The 18,675-nt window shown below is 34.5% G+C and overlaps 1 protein-coding gene across 41 annotated transcripts in view; it reads left to right on the top strand.

Moving 5' to 3' along the window:
• Nucleotides 1-18,675, top strand: part of LOC130899969 (disks large 1 tumor suppressor protein) — a 1,257,949-nt gene that overhangs the window by 1,043,566 nt on the left and 195,708 nt on the right. For all 41 annotated transcript variants that reach the window (XM_057810209.1, XM_057810221.1, XM_057810210.1 and 38 more), the window contains one exon: nt 13,926-14,147. In XM_057810209.1, the coding sequence (XP_057666192.1) occupies nt 13,926-14,147 (222 nt within the window). The remainder of the gene's footprint in view (nt 1-13,925; nt 14,148-18,675) is intronic.

Genomic DNA, 18,675 nt, shown 5'->3' on the forward strand with positions numbered 1-18,675 from the left:
AAATGTTTCTTCTTGCTCTGCAAACCAGACCTCCACAGCTTTCATTACTTCCTCGTTGGAACAAAATTTACGACCTTTTAAACTTTTTTTCAGTTAAGAAAACAGATGATAGTCGGATGGACCCAAATCTGGTGAAAAAGAGGGGTGTTCTAGTAATTCAAACCCTAAATCACGAATGTTTTGCATGGCAACATGAGATTTGTGTGCAGGAGCGTTGTCCTGCAAAAACAAAACACCTTTGGATAGCTTTCCGCGTCTTTTCTCTTTAATTTTTTCCCGTAGAGTGGTCAGTAATGTCTAATAGTAAACTCCAGTTATTGTTCTACCCTTATCCAAAAAATCAATCATGATTACCAAAAAACTGAAGCAAGTACTTTTCCAGCAGATTTTTGTAGACGAAACTACTTAGGTCTTGGAGAACCAGAGTAACGCCATTCCATCGATTGTTGCTTTGTTTCTGGATCGTAGAAATGTACCCAAGTCTCAAGCATAGTAACAATTCGGTTTAAGAAGTCTACAGCGTTTTCAAATCGAACATAGATCGAACGCGTTGCTTCTACCCTTGCACGCTTTTGTTCAACATTCGAACATTTGGGGATCCATTTTGCAGCAATTTTTCTCATGTCCAAATTGACGTGAACTATATGATGAACCCGTTCGTATGAAATAATCAGTGCTTCAGATTTAGAAACTGGCCTTCTCGATCGGTCATCATCTTCAATGGAAAATTCACCTCTTTTAAAGCTTGCAGTCCAATGTTTCACGGTCTCATACGAAGGGCATTGACCACCAAGGGTATTAAGCATATCTTAGTAAATCTGCTTATCTCTCAACCCTTTTAAATACAGGTACTTGATGATGGCTCGATACTCCAATTTTTCGATTTTCACAATTTCGGTGGACATCTTTTTTCTTTTAATTTATTGCGTATTTGTGGTTTACTTTTTTGACGTCAAACTTTACACTGACACTTCCAATAAGTTATTGTTCGTTGCTATGGTAACGTAATATTTTGTTTATGTATGGAACTGGTCTAGGCTAACTAGATATCAATAAATCTTCGTATAAAAGGAAAAACCATGAGATATTCCTCTTATTTGCATTACAGCTCACTCATTTCCCGTGCAAAAGACTTTTAACAGTGCTTATTTTAAAGCTTATTTCAAGCACTACAAAACCCTATTTCATTAGAATGTATAAAATATATCTGCTCGCCGCTAGATGGCATTGTATAATTGTTGTAAAAACGTGAAAATTTTCCAAATTACCAATAACTTGAAAAGTGTTGGGTTTTCCATAAAACTTTATAGAATATTTTCTTCTCAAAATTACGCCTTCTATTGATATCCGAGGTTATTTTGAAAAAATATGTACACCACCGAGAAGGGGTGACAACCACCACCAGGTTGGGTGCGGAGTCCAGATCATCATTTGGTAAGTTAAGTTAAGGGTAAGATGAGCTTTATTCCAAAATTTCATGTAAATCGGTTCACAGTAAAAAATATCGGAGCAATAACGCTTCAATGACTGCACTATGTTATCTTCGATAGCGTGCAAGAATGGCGGATATACTCTAACCGTTACTTCATGGTTTATACTACATACCTATAAAACGTTTTTGAAGGTTTTCTAGTTAGGGATATCGTAAATTCGTCTTAATGCCGATAGTTGACAAAGATAAAATTAAAACCGAAATAAAGGATGAATATTCTTTTCATCACTTGTTGTTTACACTAGGTATCTAATACTTGAATTATAAATTGAAATTCTATTAAAAAAAAAATGTTCTCATAAAAATCAATTTTCGATTTTTACCTACATCGATATCTTAATACACTAACAACAGTAACAGTAACTCTATCGCTCTGAAGATTTACGGTTTTCATTATCTCTCAACTTTCCACTCTTATAAACCCCCTACGGAGGCACACATATGCCTTACGCGTTCGATTTTCCGGATATGTCGAAATATGCCTTCGGAACTCTAAGAGAGAACGCACCATATACAGAGAGGAATGAACCGTCGGAGTAGAGGGTTGATTGTGCCCTACTTGGACAAGATATTAATTTGATGGAAATCGCGATTCTGTGGGGATGTGCGGCGAGATATCCGAAAGAGGGTAGTCAGGTGAGTTTAATAGTTTATGGTCGTAATAAGGGATTGTAAAGTCGTTGTTGAGAATTTGTCGGAACTCAAGATAATTAGTATGGTTACCTGTAAATGGGCAAATATTAGACATTAAAAATACGGGAAGTTTTGTATATGCTGTTTAATCGAAATACGATGAAATGTTTTTCTATAAAATATGAATAAATGAAACTTTAAAAGGTATATCCACAATTTAACTTTTCCATTTCTATCAGCAGCAACGATACGATCGCATTTTCAGATCGCTGTTGCCGACGTGTTCTTTGTAGTACTCCTTTAAGATGTCAACTTAAAATGAAAATGCCGCCGCTTGTGAAATTACATCTGTGATTTGTTTCCTAAATAAAAAAAAGTTAATCTATCAGCAAATATGCGAAGTTCATACCCTTCAATGAGTTGAAGTTTACAATTAGTACTTCTACGAATCTCACGATTACAAATTCATGGAACCGAAATTTTTATAACTTTGTAGAGTATCCAAAATTGAACAACTCAAAATACAACGGTTAACCTGGGTTAAACTCAGTTTTTGACTCGCTAAAGTGGAAACGGTGATGAGTTTCTTTCTCGGATAGTCAGGGGGATGAAACGATAGCTAGAAACTAAACATCAATCAATTAAATAGAGGCACAATTCGTTCTTAACGAAAGTTTAGCCTAAGCAAATCTTTACACCTGAAAAACTCATATCCACTGTTTTTTGGTTCATAAAAGGCATTTTGTTGATTGATTTCATACCACGAAGCCAAACAATCACATTACCTACGAGACGTTTAAGAAATTGTGCCTTGCAAGTTGCGCCCCGCAATTCAGAACAAGCGTCGAGAATAACTATCAAAAGGTGTTGCTTTTTCCACGATAAAGCTCGACCTTGCATTGCAAAGGTGATAAAAAATTACAAGAATTTGGCTGGGACGTGTTTAATATCAACCGTACAATCCTGACCTCGCTCCAAGTGACTTTCATATTTCCTTCGTAATCAACACTTCAACGATGATGAATGTACCACAACGAAAGCATTGGCTTCTACCTTCTATGAAGAAGGAATACAAAAAATTTGTGGATATTCTCCGTATAAAATAAGCTCTGTCGATGACTATCATTAGATTTGTCGTTTAAGATTTCTCTAGTGGTCTTTATGAAAAAGTGGGAATGTTCAAAAAGTATGTCATGCAAAAAACATGTCAGATTGTCGATTGTCCGAGTGGGATTTAATAGAAGCCCTATGCAACGCATTGGGAGGTATAATCAATAACAGAAAATATATGTTTAAGATCCATAAATTGCTGGTTAATTTAGCAAGTACCATATAAATCCCGAAAAATTCATTTTGTGCATTTTCCAGACAATATCTGTGATTTAATAATATTTTTGACACCTTAAATAAGGGTGAAATGATTGATAAAAGACATCGCTTTAATGTAAAAAACTGTTTTAAACGACAAAAATTGCATAATTTCTCTTGACCAGCTTAGTTATACTTGCGAAGAATTTATTATGTCACAAGTCAGACCATTACCTGTAAGACTTACCTCATGAACACTTGTGACCAAAAAATCTACTCAGGCGACACCCCTATCATTGAAAGCTACTGGCATAGAACTGAACATGAAATTGTATTTTTCTCAGTAAAATCTCAAAGCTAATGGTATCAGCTTCAAAATGATATAAAATAATGTTTCTTGCTCTCAAAGTCAAATATGTTATGATCGCTAACCACCCTTTTTATGCTTGTTAATAATAATGCTAATTAGGGTTACCACAACCTTATAAAAGGTTATTGACCTGACCCATTAGTTAGCCATCAAACTTCAACTGATACGCATATCTATCAACAACAAGCAAGAATTCTACCTGAAAATTGACACAAGTGATAAAACTTCTCAAACGGTTATAATATTGCGAGAAGACCAGATGCAGCGGTAAGTAGCTAGTGCGCTGAACATGAATCAGTCTGCTGTTTCCAGAGTTTACCGTCGTTATGAAGAGACTGGTTACATTTATCGAAGACACGGTAAGAAAAAAAAGGGTCCGATTGATAAACAGCAAATCACTGTTTTTTAAGTCCAACAAGAGCTCTGACTGTCTGCACAGTCAGAAGAAAACTGAAAGCAGCTAACCTTGATCCAAAAATGCTAAATTCTGGCACTAAATTAACCTCAGCCCACCGAGCAGCTCTTCTACGGTTTGCTAGAGAAGACGTTAATTGGACTGACGAACAGTGGGGCTCCGTACTCTTCTCAGACGATAGCAGCGTGTGTCTACAAAGTAGCGATAAAAGAGGACGAGCCTACAGAAGACCTGGACAAAGATTTGCGCAGCAAGAAAAGAAGCTACAGATTAGACTGTTGCTGCGAGCGTTCACTTATGTTGATTTTTTTTGTTTTTGTTGTTCATTTTGGTAATCGGAGATCAAGACTAATCAAACAGTAGCCTCCCTATGTGTGCTGTGTTAGCTGTAGGGTGTCATTGGTTCAGTGTATGAAAGGGAAGAGAAGAATGGGCAGTTGCTATGACATAGCGAGAACTCACCAACCATTTTAACGATTGCCATATTTTTGTATGACAAAGCCTGAAGGTTATTCCGAAAATAGCGTAAGACCTAATTCCTACAATACAGACTTATCAATATCGTCGGCGCCGTTTTCAAATTTACATACAAGTCGAATCAATAGTCAGGTGACTTAATATCGGGTAGCTCAAGAGAATTTACATATTGCATCATCTTTTTTTGCGTGATAGAATGCGCGTAGCTGGTGATAGGTCACTACAGTTGGATAGACACGCTCATAGAGCTTCAGTAACAATGACTTACTTCGAGAAGAAGCGTTGCGCATTTTACAAGAACTTTCGTTCGTATATAGTTATTTTCATTGAAATATGAAGCGTTTTAAAGTTCAAACCACAAGCAAAATGTCGTCTTAGATCACCCAGGAGCAAAGGCAATGTAATTAGCGAAGATCCATGATCCTCTACTTGTGAGAAATCGTTTTACAGTTATCGTGATGAAGTTTGCAACGAATTTTTAACTTTGATTTCAAACTACATCCATATAAGCTGCGGTTAACTCAATAATTGAAAGAATGTTACTATAGAGAGAAGCTTTTCCAATTTTCATATTATCATTTTCTCTGATGAGACCCATTTCCATATCAATGGGTTTGTAAACTGGAACAGTGAGGAGGGGGCATAAGAATTCTTGGTCGTTTTTGTTGAAAATACGCAGAAGCCAAACGTCATTGGCGGTACCGAAACCTATGTTGCCACGTCTTTTTTTCAGTTCCATAATTTGGAGCTTTGAAAATAATCCATTCTAGGACTTGGTTTCAACAAGGCAGAGCTACCCGTCTACGTCGTCAAATGAACGTCGTGGTTGTGAAACAAATGTTCCCAGACAGACTGTTTTCCGTAAGGGGTGATTCCGTGACTCAATTTGACGCCTCTAGACTATTTTTGGGTGAAAATGCACATACACAATGTCTACAGTAATGATCCAACTTAAGGACAATATCTAAGGGGAAATGGCAGCAAGTACATCAGTACTACTAAATAAAGTTTTGAATAATATCCGTTCGCGGTTAGAGGAATGCCGTCGAATTCTGTTATTTTTCAAAATAAAGTTTAGTTATAACTCCTTGATACTTTCATTTTTATCTATTTTGTTTTTATTTTTCAATCTATTCGTTAAATATGGATTTTCTATTGCGCCACTTTGAAGAAGACAGCGAAACTAAGAACGTTTTGCACAATATACGAGGGCTGTTTCTTTTTTAACCTCTGATAGGCTATAAATGAAAGACAACTTGATATAAAATAATAATTTGATTACCAAAAGATTAGTACACTTACGGTTACTTTTCGAATTAATCATCGAAGAGATTGAGACATTTGTCTTATCTGTTGACAAGTTTTTTAGTACACTCTTCGAAGAAAGTTGCGGCCAATGTAGCCTAACTGTTCAGTAACAATAAAGTATAAAACAGACTTTGAAACTTCTGGAAAATCCGTAGAAAAAGCAGTAATTGCGTTTTCTTTAAACATTCCACATTTAAACATTGTGAAACAGCTCATCTGAAACGACAGGCCCCCTTCATCATGCACATCATTACGGCCATCTTTAAACTTTCGACACCATTCAAGCACAACACCATCACTCATGAAGCTTTCCCCATACACAAGACTCATTCTCCGATGGATTTCTACAGCACTATCGACTTCAGCCTGTAGAAAACGAATCACACTTCGTAATTCACACTTGGCGGGAGGATCAATAATGGCGGACATGTTTACGTGGCTGTAGCACAACGCCGACTGACGCGTAGTGTGTAGTGCCAGAGCATCGCAGTCGCATACAGCGCATGCCCGCTTTATTCTGCCCGCGTACCATCTGCACGGAGCGATCGGAGGCTCTCGGCCCTCGTATATCCACTATTCCTTCTACAAAGCTTTAATTTTTCTATTTAGAATGGCTTTTTTTGATTATCCAAAAGATTGTAATCTGATTAAAAGTAATTTGAAACACTTTGTAGAATGATAAAAGTCGATCTTTTTGTTATAATTTGAACAATATTTCAGCACTCATATGAATTATTTTCTCAAGTAAGGGCAAAAAGGACTGTTGCTACCACACACACTTTAAATTTTACTGAACAACTTCCTACCTCGGAGGTAGATTCTTCCGTTCTGTGAACGAGGAGAACAAACAGTTATTATGAAATAATTATCAAAAGATTAACTAACTTTAAACTGTAACAAAAGCTTTTTGTAAGCACCATTTCCATTGTGGGAGAATGCGAAAAGCTACGGACAAAGCCACAGTTTAAAAGAATTATATCCTGAAAGATAATATCTCCGGCAAAGTTTCGTTGGAAACAAAAAGAGTGACATCAGACATGTATATATGGTAGCAACGGTGGAGTGATATATATTATATAGAATTTCTAAAGTGACGGATGAATTTTCTATTTTATAAAATGTGTCGTAAAAATAATAGATTAGAATTCACATTTATCTTTATTTTCACCACATTTTATTTATCTTTGTGAATTTGTACGTTTTTTGTTTGTTTATTTAGGCTTCGATTCAAATTTTCACTAACGTCCTATCAATTTTGCATACTTTATTGCTTCGGCTGATGGCAATACATGATTCGATGAAAAAACTTAGTTTTTGAATAAATTTCATCTAATTTTTTTCAACTATTTACTTACTACACTGCCCTAGTTCCATTTAGCTGAGATGAACATGATACAAAAAGAAGATTTGAAAATATTCACAGGGAGCGAAGTATCTATATAATGGTGGCAACTGAATGGGTCAAGCGTTCGATATAGTCAATTTGTGTTCTTAGTATAAATAAACACGTGAAAATTGTTGTCTCCTAAAACTTATCATATCAAACAATTCAACATGATTATTTGTTCCATTCTTTTCTTTAATATAAACCGCATATGAAGCTGGTGATTAAAATAAAAATTTTCTTCTTCTTCTTTGGGTGACTTCTTCTAACGAAGGTTGGTGATAACCCCATCAAATTCATTTCTGTCTCTGGCCCTTCTTATCAGTGTCTGAGAGTCTAAACCGGTCCAATCCCGAATATTCTTCAGCCGTGAAGCCTGTCGTCTGCAAGGAATACGTTTTCCCTCGATTTTCCCTTCGATCAGAAGTTGCAAAAGTGTGTATTTGTCATTTCTATATACGTGTCCCAGATGCGAGGTTTTTCAAGTTATTATTAATTCTATAAGTATAAGTCGGTGCCTATTCTTTGCATTACTTCTTAAGCGGTCCAAGGTCGAGGGTCCGCTTTTTAAGGTCGAGTGCTCGGGATGCAAACAATTGTCCCATTTTTAGAAAGACATTTCGTGTTTGCTCGATGCGTGATCTTTTTTCTATATCTGGGTCTATATCTTTTGTTATCCAACACCCCAGATATTTAAATTTCTCGACATTTTCGATCGTGCCACCATTCACGTTGATAGACATGGGAGGTTGGTTGGATGTTTTGGAGACAATCATAGTTTTGGTCTTTTTGATATTGATGTTAAAGCCATAATCTTCTCCTATAATTTTTATGCGATCTAACAATACTTGGAGATCCTGTTCACTGTCTGTAATTAAGACCGTGTCAACAGCGTACCTTATATTATTAAGAATTTTTCCATTGTTTTTAACACCTCTTGCTTCATTTATTATTATTACGAATTAAAACACCAATAGATACGCCTTTTGCAAAATTTATTTTATATCAGTTTAATCTACAGGGGACAAAAAGTTTGATTTACCCAAAAATATCAAAAAAATTGTACAAAACATTTATACAAAAAAATGAACGGTGCTTAAACTAAAACCAGTCAATGAATTTCTAATAACGTGTGTTGCCGCCCCTCGCTCTAATTACAGCTTCCATTCGTCTTGGAAGGCTTCTAAACAGGTTCTGGACGTATCCTTGCGGCATGTTTCCCAGAAGTTAAAAAGAACATTTTGAAGATCATCTAGTGTTCTTATTGGTGCCGGATGTTGCTGAATTCGCCATCCTAGATGGCATGCATTCCATCATTCACTGGTACTAACTCCGTGCAACCCTCGAAAGAAATTCCTCCTCAAACCATGATAGAGCCACCACCAAAGCTTTCAGTTTGACAAAAATTAACTTGATCGTGCCGTTTACCACGTCGCCTATATACTTGTACACGCCTATCTGATGAATACAGACAAAATCTTCATTGAATATTCCAATTTGCGTGTTTTCGAGCAAATTCCAATCTTGCTACTCGATGTTCTCTGGTAAGACATGGACCTCTGGCTGACTCTCTGGCTCGTATACCTGCTTCTCTCAGCCTATTTCGAACTGTTTAGGCTTATTAGGACATAACGAGCAGCAAACAGATGTGCTTGCGGCCTTCGAGCGGTGGTATGCCTAATTCATAACGCCGTTAACCTAAAATAACGATCGTCTACTACCGAAGTTACCTTCCGCCGCCTTGTCCGGGTCTTCTGGTTAGCTGCCCTTTTTTTTGGTAGTGAATAACAACTCTGGATATGGCGATTTGTTGACCTCCAACTACCCCGGTGACGTATCTTTGAGTGCGACCATCTTTTATAAGCGCGATGATTCTAGCGGCTTCTTAATTCGTCACATGTCTTGTTAAACGTTGAGGCATGTCCATTATTAACAAAATAAGTTTAAATTTTCACTATACAATAACACAATTTGCTTATAAAGTTCTCGATCTCAAAGGATTCTCCAAGACAGAAATGATTTACTCGAGCATTTTTGCTTCCAAAAAAATTTGTAAGAAACTGTGACATTTTTGCCCATGATAAGAAACCAGAAATATTTATTAAGTTGATACATATACAGATTGTCTCAAAAAACTAAAATTAAGTATTAAAAACATCCTAAAATACCAGTGATGCGAAAATTTTTGTGGTCTGTATATTTTGAAGAGTAGGGGAGACAACACGCATCCCTGTCACATGATTTTGATTGTGTTTTTATTGTTTCGGTGCATAATTTCAGCATTCTCTGTAATAACTTCGATAAATAATCATCGTCTATTTGATTCCATTAGTTTTTTAGGATATTCCAATGTCTGTGCAATTTGACCACAACAACTCAATGGTGTTGCTGTCGGGTGAGTGTCAGAGCTAAATAATTACTTTCAGCACATTCTTCTTTTCCAATTCTTTCAAATAATCTTTACACAGCTTCGAGGAATGCTTGGAATCGTTTTTATGCCGGAAGATAAATTTTCTGTCGACCAGGCGCAAGCCAGAACATACTAGATTTTCCTCTAACATTTTTTACAGCTTTCGTAACGTCAATTTTTAACAGGTCTCCAGTCTCTCTTCCTCCAAATGATCCTAAACCGTCACCGAGCCTTCGTCGTGTTTTACAGTCGAGATTACACTCTAACATACATACTTCCTTTGATCTGCGCACTATTCCCTTAGACCCAAAAACCGCAAACTATGACTCAATTGACATTTGAACGATAAAAAAAGTTTCAGCAACAAATAAATTCGTTAAAATTAATAATAAACTAATAAAAGCAAGTATAAATTAAAATTAACTCAGATTTCTATATATTGAAGAAATACTGGGACTTATCTATGGAAAGCCCTCAACTGAATTCCCAGTTGTTAAAGTAGAATTTGTGTGTGTTTATTGTGGTGCACCGGTTGAATCCTTGGTGGTCAAACTCCAACCTGGCAGCTGTAGAACAACGAGCACAAACCACAGATTTACTGTTATTTTAAACTTTAGTTGTAGAATGTAGATTGATATATAGACGTTTAAGCCACGGAACTGGAGTTCGATTGTATTTGATTGAATTCTTTGAATGTAGTGGAAGGTCGATATAAAATTGATTTCCTCGAAAACTCCAATGTTAGAATAAATAGTTCAGAAGTGACTACTGCCGATTGAGATGTTACACAGCACATTTTTAATTAACACCTTGAAATTTCTCTGTTTCTCGATTTTCAATATTAGTAAATGTTTCTTTGTGAGGGACCGCGATTAGGAATCCACGTCCAATATTCTTTTTCCACAGTTTTCTTGACAAAAACCTAACACCAATAACATATTACTTGTCCGCTTAATGAGAATTCATTTCAAAAAATGAATGAATTTTTAAATTATAGAATTAAATTACAAATTGTCAAATTAGATGTATAATTTCATAGCCAACTCTTCCTTTAAAAAGTTTTTTGAGAAAAGATGGACAGGGTTGGACAAAAATTTTTTTTTCCAAATTTTGGACCCTAGTAACTTGGTGTAGAGGTAAGTTGCCTCCAATCGTCATATTTTAGACTCCCCTATACGCCTCTGCTCTGTGTTAAGGGTGGAATTAACAGAACAAGATATCAATAATTTTTTCCAATTATTCTTTTTCCTTGATACCCCACTGGGTTTGACATTTTTCAGTTACTTCTTGAATATATTTGTCGTTAATCTAACACAAACGGATTGTAAATGATTCATGAGCAAAGTTGAGACGAAAAATTTTCGTTCAGAAAACTGCCCATTTTTATTTCATACTACGATATTTTATCTTTTATAACTCCGGCTTCTGGCCATAGAAAATCCATCGAAACTTTGAACTAAGTTTAGCGTAGGTATGAATTTCATCCAGGGAAAAAAACTTTGATGCTTTGAACTATTCAAAAGCGAATATGATTTTGGGAAGACATATAAATTAGCTCTGTTACCGAAACTGTAATAAGACGTCAGTGATAATACTTATCAAATACGAAAAATTTGAAGATTTATTGATGAAAATATAAATTAAAGGTAAAAATATCAATATACTTTTTCAAAGTGCTGTCTTTGCTCAGCAAACACAAGATGGTAATCCCTATTAAACTCGAGGACTTCGAGTGATGCCTACCATGTGATGGAGATACCTGTGGATATTGATCTTGAACTTCTGTAAGCTGTAGTGCTCTGGTAAGACGTGCCTTGGTAGCTGATTCCACAGGCTTGCACTTCTCCAAAGAAAGGAGTCCCCATAAACTGACATTCTGGGTGTCTGCAGGAGAACTGGATATACATGAGCTACGGCTGTCTAGTAGGTCTTACAAATACTGCTCTAGGAGGGATTATGTTGGACAGTTAGGTAAAACAGATTCAGGTAAGCGACCATTCCTCTGGTCAATTCTAGATCAAATAGCCTTCAATATTGAGTCTAGCAACCTCGGGATATGCTTGGGAGCCAATTTGGGCCTCAACTTCAAAACCCAACAAGCAAATTTGCGTTGAGCTGCATTAAACTCATTCAGATTACGTCCATCCCACTCCAGAATGTTTTCAAGTTCGGTATTGATGGTGGTGATCTGTTGCTGTCTGCTGATTTGGGTGTTACCAACTTTGACCTCAAACCTTCATAAGGTGTGTCAATCGCCCAGCAATGCATTTATTCCAACGTATCAGTGACTGGAAGCATTTTTGGAAAACTTCTTTCGGAATATCTTTCATCTGTTCTGTGGACAGTTAAAAACTGCTATTCGTCTCATTTTCAAATGGTCTCTTACTAGCATATTATATAACAAGAGTTGTGTGTGTTAGGCTTACATTTCGTATTATGTACTATTAAATACATATTTTCTTTTATTAAAAGGAATCACAATTATTTGAACTTTATTATAACAGGTGTTTATAACAATTATTAATTGTCATCTATGCCTTATTAGTGGCAATGAAAATTTATCTCTAGTTGTAATTTTTTAACCATTCCAGTTGCATTTTTTCCTTGCACTTTATTGCATCTGAATTCGTCTTACTGCTCAGAAATTTTTAAGTGCTGTGCTCCATTTTCTAGACTATTGGAACCTTTTCTCACATATTGGGCGGCCGATCGTCGTCGATGTTATTGCAATTAATGCAAAATGATATTTTATCAATGTTTATCTTATACCTAAGCAAATATTGTTTAGTTTTAAGAGTAATTGAGAAATACTAACTAAACACGGTGATGCTCATCACCAAAAATCGAAACGTCTTAGAAAATCATTGCACGAAAATGTTTAATTCCATTTTTTGACCAAGATGAGTGTTTCAAGTATTTACTCAAATGGTTGTCATATGACAACACTTTTTCATGTTTCAGGTTAGTTTAATAAATATCTAAAACAACTCGAAAATAAAAAAATAATGATCCTGAAAGAGAAGTTATTCATGTGGGAGTGTGTGTGTGAAAGAAAATAGCTTGGAAGCAAATCTATCAGCAACAGAATAGTATATCGGTTATTTATGTTTAAAAAGGTATGTGAGGTTTAAATGTAGGGAATAGTTTTGTTTAATAAGTGACTGTAACAAATAGTTTGTTTTATTGCTGCAAGAATACCCAGCTTGGCAACATGGGCTGGGTATCTCCCTGGAACACTCAATCTAAGTATACTTGCTGAGTAAAATTTCGTCTATATAGTTGGAAAAGTTATACTTGATATTGGTATAAATGAAGAAATTATTGCTGCTTGGTATCTTGTTAATGCTAGGAGCTTTTATATTTTTCAATTGATTAAATTTATGTCAATAGAGTCGTACGTGGATAAAGATTCAATTTCTATATTATCAAAAACACGTGTTTGTTATTAAATCTCGTGGAGTGCAAGTAATTTTTGAAAATAACTTACAAGGAATATCATACGTATCGGCATGAACGTAAGAAACGTATTTGGTGCTGATCCATACAAAATTTTTTTCACGTTTTTTCATTAATCGAACCCGGTTGGTATTCTTCTTATTATATTTTCGCTGTTATCGCCTCAACTCTATGCGGGCAGCCAGTCAGCCAAAATCTATTTTCTGTCCATCTGGATTTATTATACCTCCATTCATATTTATTCTTCTTAAGGAATATACTAGGTATCTAAGAAAAATAATGAGACTGATTTTTCATTTTAAGTCTTTTACTGATTAGACACGGCCTTTCAAATTTAAAGCTCTAAAATTGTGGGAAAAACGGATGGGCGTTAACACGACAGCCACTGCTTATGGATAAAATATTCAACAATTGAGATTAGTGTTTATAAGGATGTCGCTTAAAACACGTCAATAATTTCTATCGTGATCCTAGAAGCCACCATGAAGGGTATTTCGAATTAATGCTGACTTAATTTCATTTGATCAAGGATTGAAGACATCTAGAGCGAAAAAAACTTGCAAAATGTTAATGTTAACTGTTATGAAAAAAGAAATGTCTTGTCCGTTTGTTGGGTCGGAAATTTTTCGAAAAATCGGGTGATTTTTATTAAATTTCATTTATTTGTTACAGTGTGTTCGGCGAAGACGACAACCACGAAATATGCGCTTAATGGAAATCGAATTAGTCAAAGGAAACAAAGGTCTGGGATTCAGTATCGCCGGCGGAATAGGCAACCAACATATCCCCGGTGATAATGGCATTTACGTCACAAAAGTTATGGACGGTGGCGCCGCGCAAGTTGACGGTCGATTGTTAGTCGGAGATAAGTTGGTAGCTGTCAGAGATGCCGTGGTAAGCTTAGTTAATAAATTTATACTACGTAATGTCGGTAACATAACCTCTTGAGCTCTATTTACGAGCACATAAAGACATCGAGTGGGGTTGCTTCCAACTGGGGAAAATTACGTTTAACTCTATTCATATTTTGGTACTTCATATTGTATTTCCTAATTCAAAAATAAACGCGAATAAATTTAGAACGAAACTAATACACACTGAAGTTAATCTGAAAAAAATAATTATGAACACGAATAGGACACTGGAAACTGGTTAATATGAAAATTATTGTCGAAATTAAATTCATTTTGATCTTTAGTAACTTTGACAAAAAACGTTTTATAATGAAATTGAGAATATTTTTAAAAAAATTTTTTTATTAATTTGAAAAATATTCACCCTCTTGATAAATTTTCAAGATAAGTTTAGTATTTAAAACATTTAATCATTATTTTTGCGGAATATTCTTTACATATATAAGTACATGAAAAAGTTTTGTAAATTATTTTATTTTGCGAACAGATTAAAACTTTTTAAATCATTCTTAATCGAACAAAAGTGTTAAACTTTTAAATGATAGTAGTTCTTAATTACTACAATTAAATCTATATAAATTTTTAGTCTTAATTCTAGTATTAGTATTAATATTACATAGTTACATTAATACTTTCATCGACTTTTCGAATAGAATTATATAATCAAATAATAATAAAATATTAATTTTTTCCATTGCCTATACAGACAATCTTTGCTGATTTCAAAAAATATCATTTTTAATTTTCGTTATTCACGTATATTGAATTTTCATAAAAAATGGTTTGAGAGATAATAAGCCCCCATGTATTTTTGCGTAGTTAACGGGATTTCTTTGGAATCTAAATCGTTTATTTCAGTATTGACAGAAATTTTGTTGTTCAAACGTTGTGAAAGATCCTCCCATTTGTTGTAAAAGGATAACTTAAACATTATCTTGTCTTGCCATATTTTAGTCCTCTCAACTGTAATACTAACTAAATCAAACTGCTGAGAGGGAACTTGTTTATGCGCCATATTGAATTTTAAGATACGAGGTTGCGCTTGACACAGTTTTTTGAATTGAGATACGAGATTGTATTTTTTTAAATAAATAATTTTAAATCGATGCGACGATATTTACCGATTTATTTTTTCGTTTACATCCCAAAATCGTTAAAAATCGAGTTACGAGGTTGCGTTAGAAAATCATCGATATTTAAAAAAAAACATTGATGAAGTCATAAGTTTGACAAAATTGACGTTTTTTTTTTTCACTTAAAAACACGCAGAATATAATAAACCATGTGACGTATTTTTACATTTTTCAAAAACCAACTCTATACGTTTTATGAACTTCATCATATTTCTGTATACAAGGTCTGTCACTACAGACGTTATTGTTCAGTCAGTGGAGGAAACTCGAAGGTTCAACATTTAAAATCTGCACTGTACTTTATCGTTACCGAAAAGTTCGAGCTCCCAACGATATTGATTGACAACCACAAAACTTGCCGAATGGGTGCAGAATTGGAGTTTCTTCAGAGTTATAATACTGATGGAGAAGATTCATTGGAATCCATTGTGACCAGTGAGGAGACATGAATTTGTATGACACGCCCGAAACAAAACGACAATCACAGATCCACAAAATTCAAACGAAACGAAAGAGTTCAAAACAAACGAAGAGGCATGCAGACTTTTGGAATTGTTCGAACACCCACCATACAGTCTAGACTTAGCACATAATGCTTTTCATCTTGTCCCTGAACTGACGTGGAACTTGAAGAAACTCATTCACAGATGTGACTAATTCTTTAATCGTTAAAGTGATTATGTTTTACTTTTGGTAATGAAATCTTTCTTGAATATTCACTCGTCTTTTCTTTACATCCTATCGGAGGTTGAGGAAAGACAACTCTCGTATATTCTTATTCCATGTTTTCAAGATTAGCTGACAAATCGTCTGTCGGAAACAATTTTTTAAAGTTTTCGCTTTGTCGGGGATCTCAAAGTTCTCTAAAACCCTTTAAAATTCATCTTGTAGCCGCAGAAAACGAGAATTCAGTGCCAAGTAATCTGATTTAAAATGCTTAAATGCAGCTCTCGGATTTTCTACCTTTCTCGACTATCGCTCACAACAAAATAAATTAACAAATTCCGACGGTCTCGTAGATTGAATGCACGCGTTCAAAACGAACCAAGTTTTATTAAAAAATAAATATTTCAGAGATAACTCTGCTGTTGCAATCTTACAGCTCCTGAATATTGCAGTCGTTCAAGTTCAAACTTCCTGTTATAACATTTTAATTGTTTTACTTGGTAATATTCCAGGTATAGAATTAAATGAAGTAAATGCCGCGACCTTTTTCTATGAATTAATTAAAACTTTAATGTAGTTTCTCAGCAGAATCTTATCTTTATAAAGATGAAGTATCTGATAATTAATTTCTACTATTCACCTTTGAAATAATTTCGAAAATGTATTCTGCCATTCTTCAAAAGAGAAAACAACTACTTTCCTGGCTAATGCCTCGACGAATATTGAATTACATCACCTCTATAGAGCGTGATGTCAATCGACCTTTTTGTCCACATTAAGATTTCCAACGGCTCAAAATTGCAAGGAGATATTTGTAACCACTAAATAGTTTCGACGTTATTACGTCTCATGAGAGTGGTATAACAAACTATCGTTTGTGTTGGAGAATCGTACTGAAAACAACGTCAAAGAGCGTCGCTATTTGCTTCATGTAGTTAAACCAGGGAACTACTGGTCAGGTACAAAATCTTCCCTTCCTACCCATCTTCAGTTTAAGTTTCCAGCCCGAACGAGAGTTTGTTATACCACTCTGATAAGACGTAATAACGTCGAAACTAGTCAGTAGTTCCAATTGCGAGCCATTCGGGGTGTTAATAACGACAAAAAGGTCGATTGACATCACGCTCTTCAGAGGAGATTGTAATTTAATATTCTTCGAAGCATTAGCAAAGAAACTAGTTGTTTTCTCCTTTGAAAAACGGCAGAATATATTTTTAGTTATTTCAGAGGTGAATAATAGAAATCATTTATTTTGATATATTTGACACACCTAATTTATCATCTATATATATTATTATATATATACATTTACAGGGTGATTGATTAGTGTGATAAAGTTCGGCGTCTTCTCTATCCTTTGAGATATCAATTTGAAAATTTCAGGGATTATAGCCATCATTAGACTTCACAATTTAAAATTATTTACAATCTCTTCCGAATTACAATAATATGTGGGTGATTCCGTTCTAACTGTGATTTTTTGTATTCAAAATTTCAAGATTTTAAAATTTAACTTTTCTAACTTTTTTATGCATATTATTCATCTATTTTACTGTAAAAATAAAACTCTAAGAGGAATTTACTACAACTTCAAAGTATCACGAGCAAGACACAAATGTCGGATTTTGAGTTCCACGGTACTGACTCATTTATCCACGGTACTGACATGGTAACTTAAGATATTAAACAACAAGTGCATCAATTTTCCTCAGTTTGATCATAAACATTAGAATTTATAAGGTAATTAGTTTAAATCATTTGTTACGACAAAAAAAATTAATAATTTATCGGTAAATTCTAGGAATGGACATGACACGGTACTGACATGGTAACTTAAGATATTAAACAACAAGTGCATCAATTTTCCTCAGTTTGATCATAAACATTAGAATTTATAAGGTAATTAGTTTAAATCATTTGTTACGACAAAAAAAATTAATAATTTATCGGTAAATTCTAGGAATGGACATGACACGGTACTGACATTCAAGTGATGTAGTATAAGTTTTCTTTAAGTGGCAAGTTATATTGTATAAAAATAATGTTTAAATATCTTAAGAATTATTCAATTAACACAAAATTTTTATTAATTGATTATTAATTAATGACTAGTTCAAAAAAACAATACAGGACATTGAATATCACAGTTATAATGGAATCACCCATGTATTATACGGAGTATTTAAAAAGTTATAACAAATTGTCCATAAAAATCGTAAAAAGTTCAATACCCTGTACAATGCAAGAGAAATTCAGGAATGAAGATTTGTTGCATCCAAAGCATTCGAATAGTAAATTTTGAAAGATCATTTATTCCGAAAAATACTATTAACATACTTACTTTATTTTTTATCAAGCATCCCCAATACCTAAAAATTATTTTACTTCTTGAGATAAGTTGATTTTCCTGTGCAAAACAATTGAAATTATCATTTTCGATTGTTAATAAATATTCGGCCAAACACAAATGATACACTTCATGTATACAAAAACTATATAAATTGAAAAAAAAACAACTTTTGAATTATTAATACTTGCCATATTAGCCATACCCCTCGCAGCAATCACAATATTACATCTTTGAGGCATTGGTTCAATTAGTTTTGCCATTCTTTTTGCACAAACTAACTTTCTTATTATCCTTAGTTTTAACATACATATTCTATCGTATTTAAATCTGGAAATTGACTCGGCTACCCTGAAACTAGA

This window comes from Diorhabda carinulata, chromosome 12 (genome assembly GCF_026250575.1).
Source record: "Diorhabda carinulata isolate Delta chromosome 12, icDioCari1.1, whole genome shotgun sequence".
NCBI classification, from domain to species: Eukaryota; Metazoa; Arthropoda; class Insecta; order Coleoptera; family Chrysomelidae; genus Diorhabda; species Diorhabda carinulata.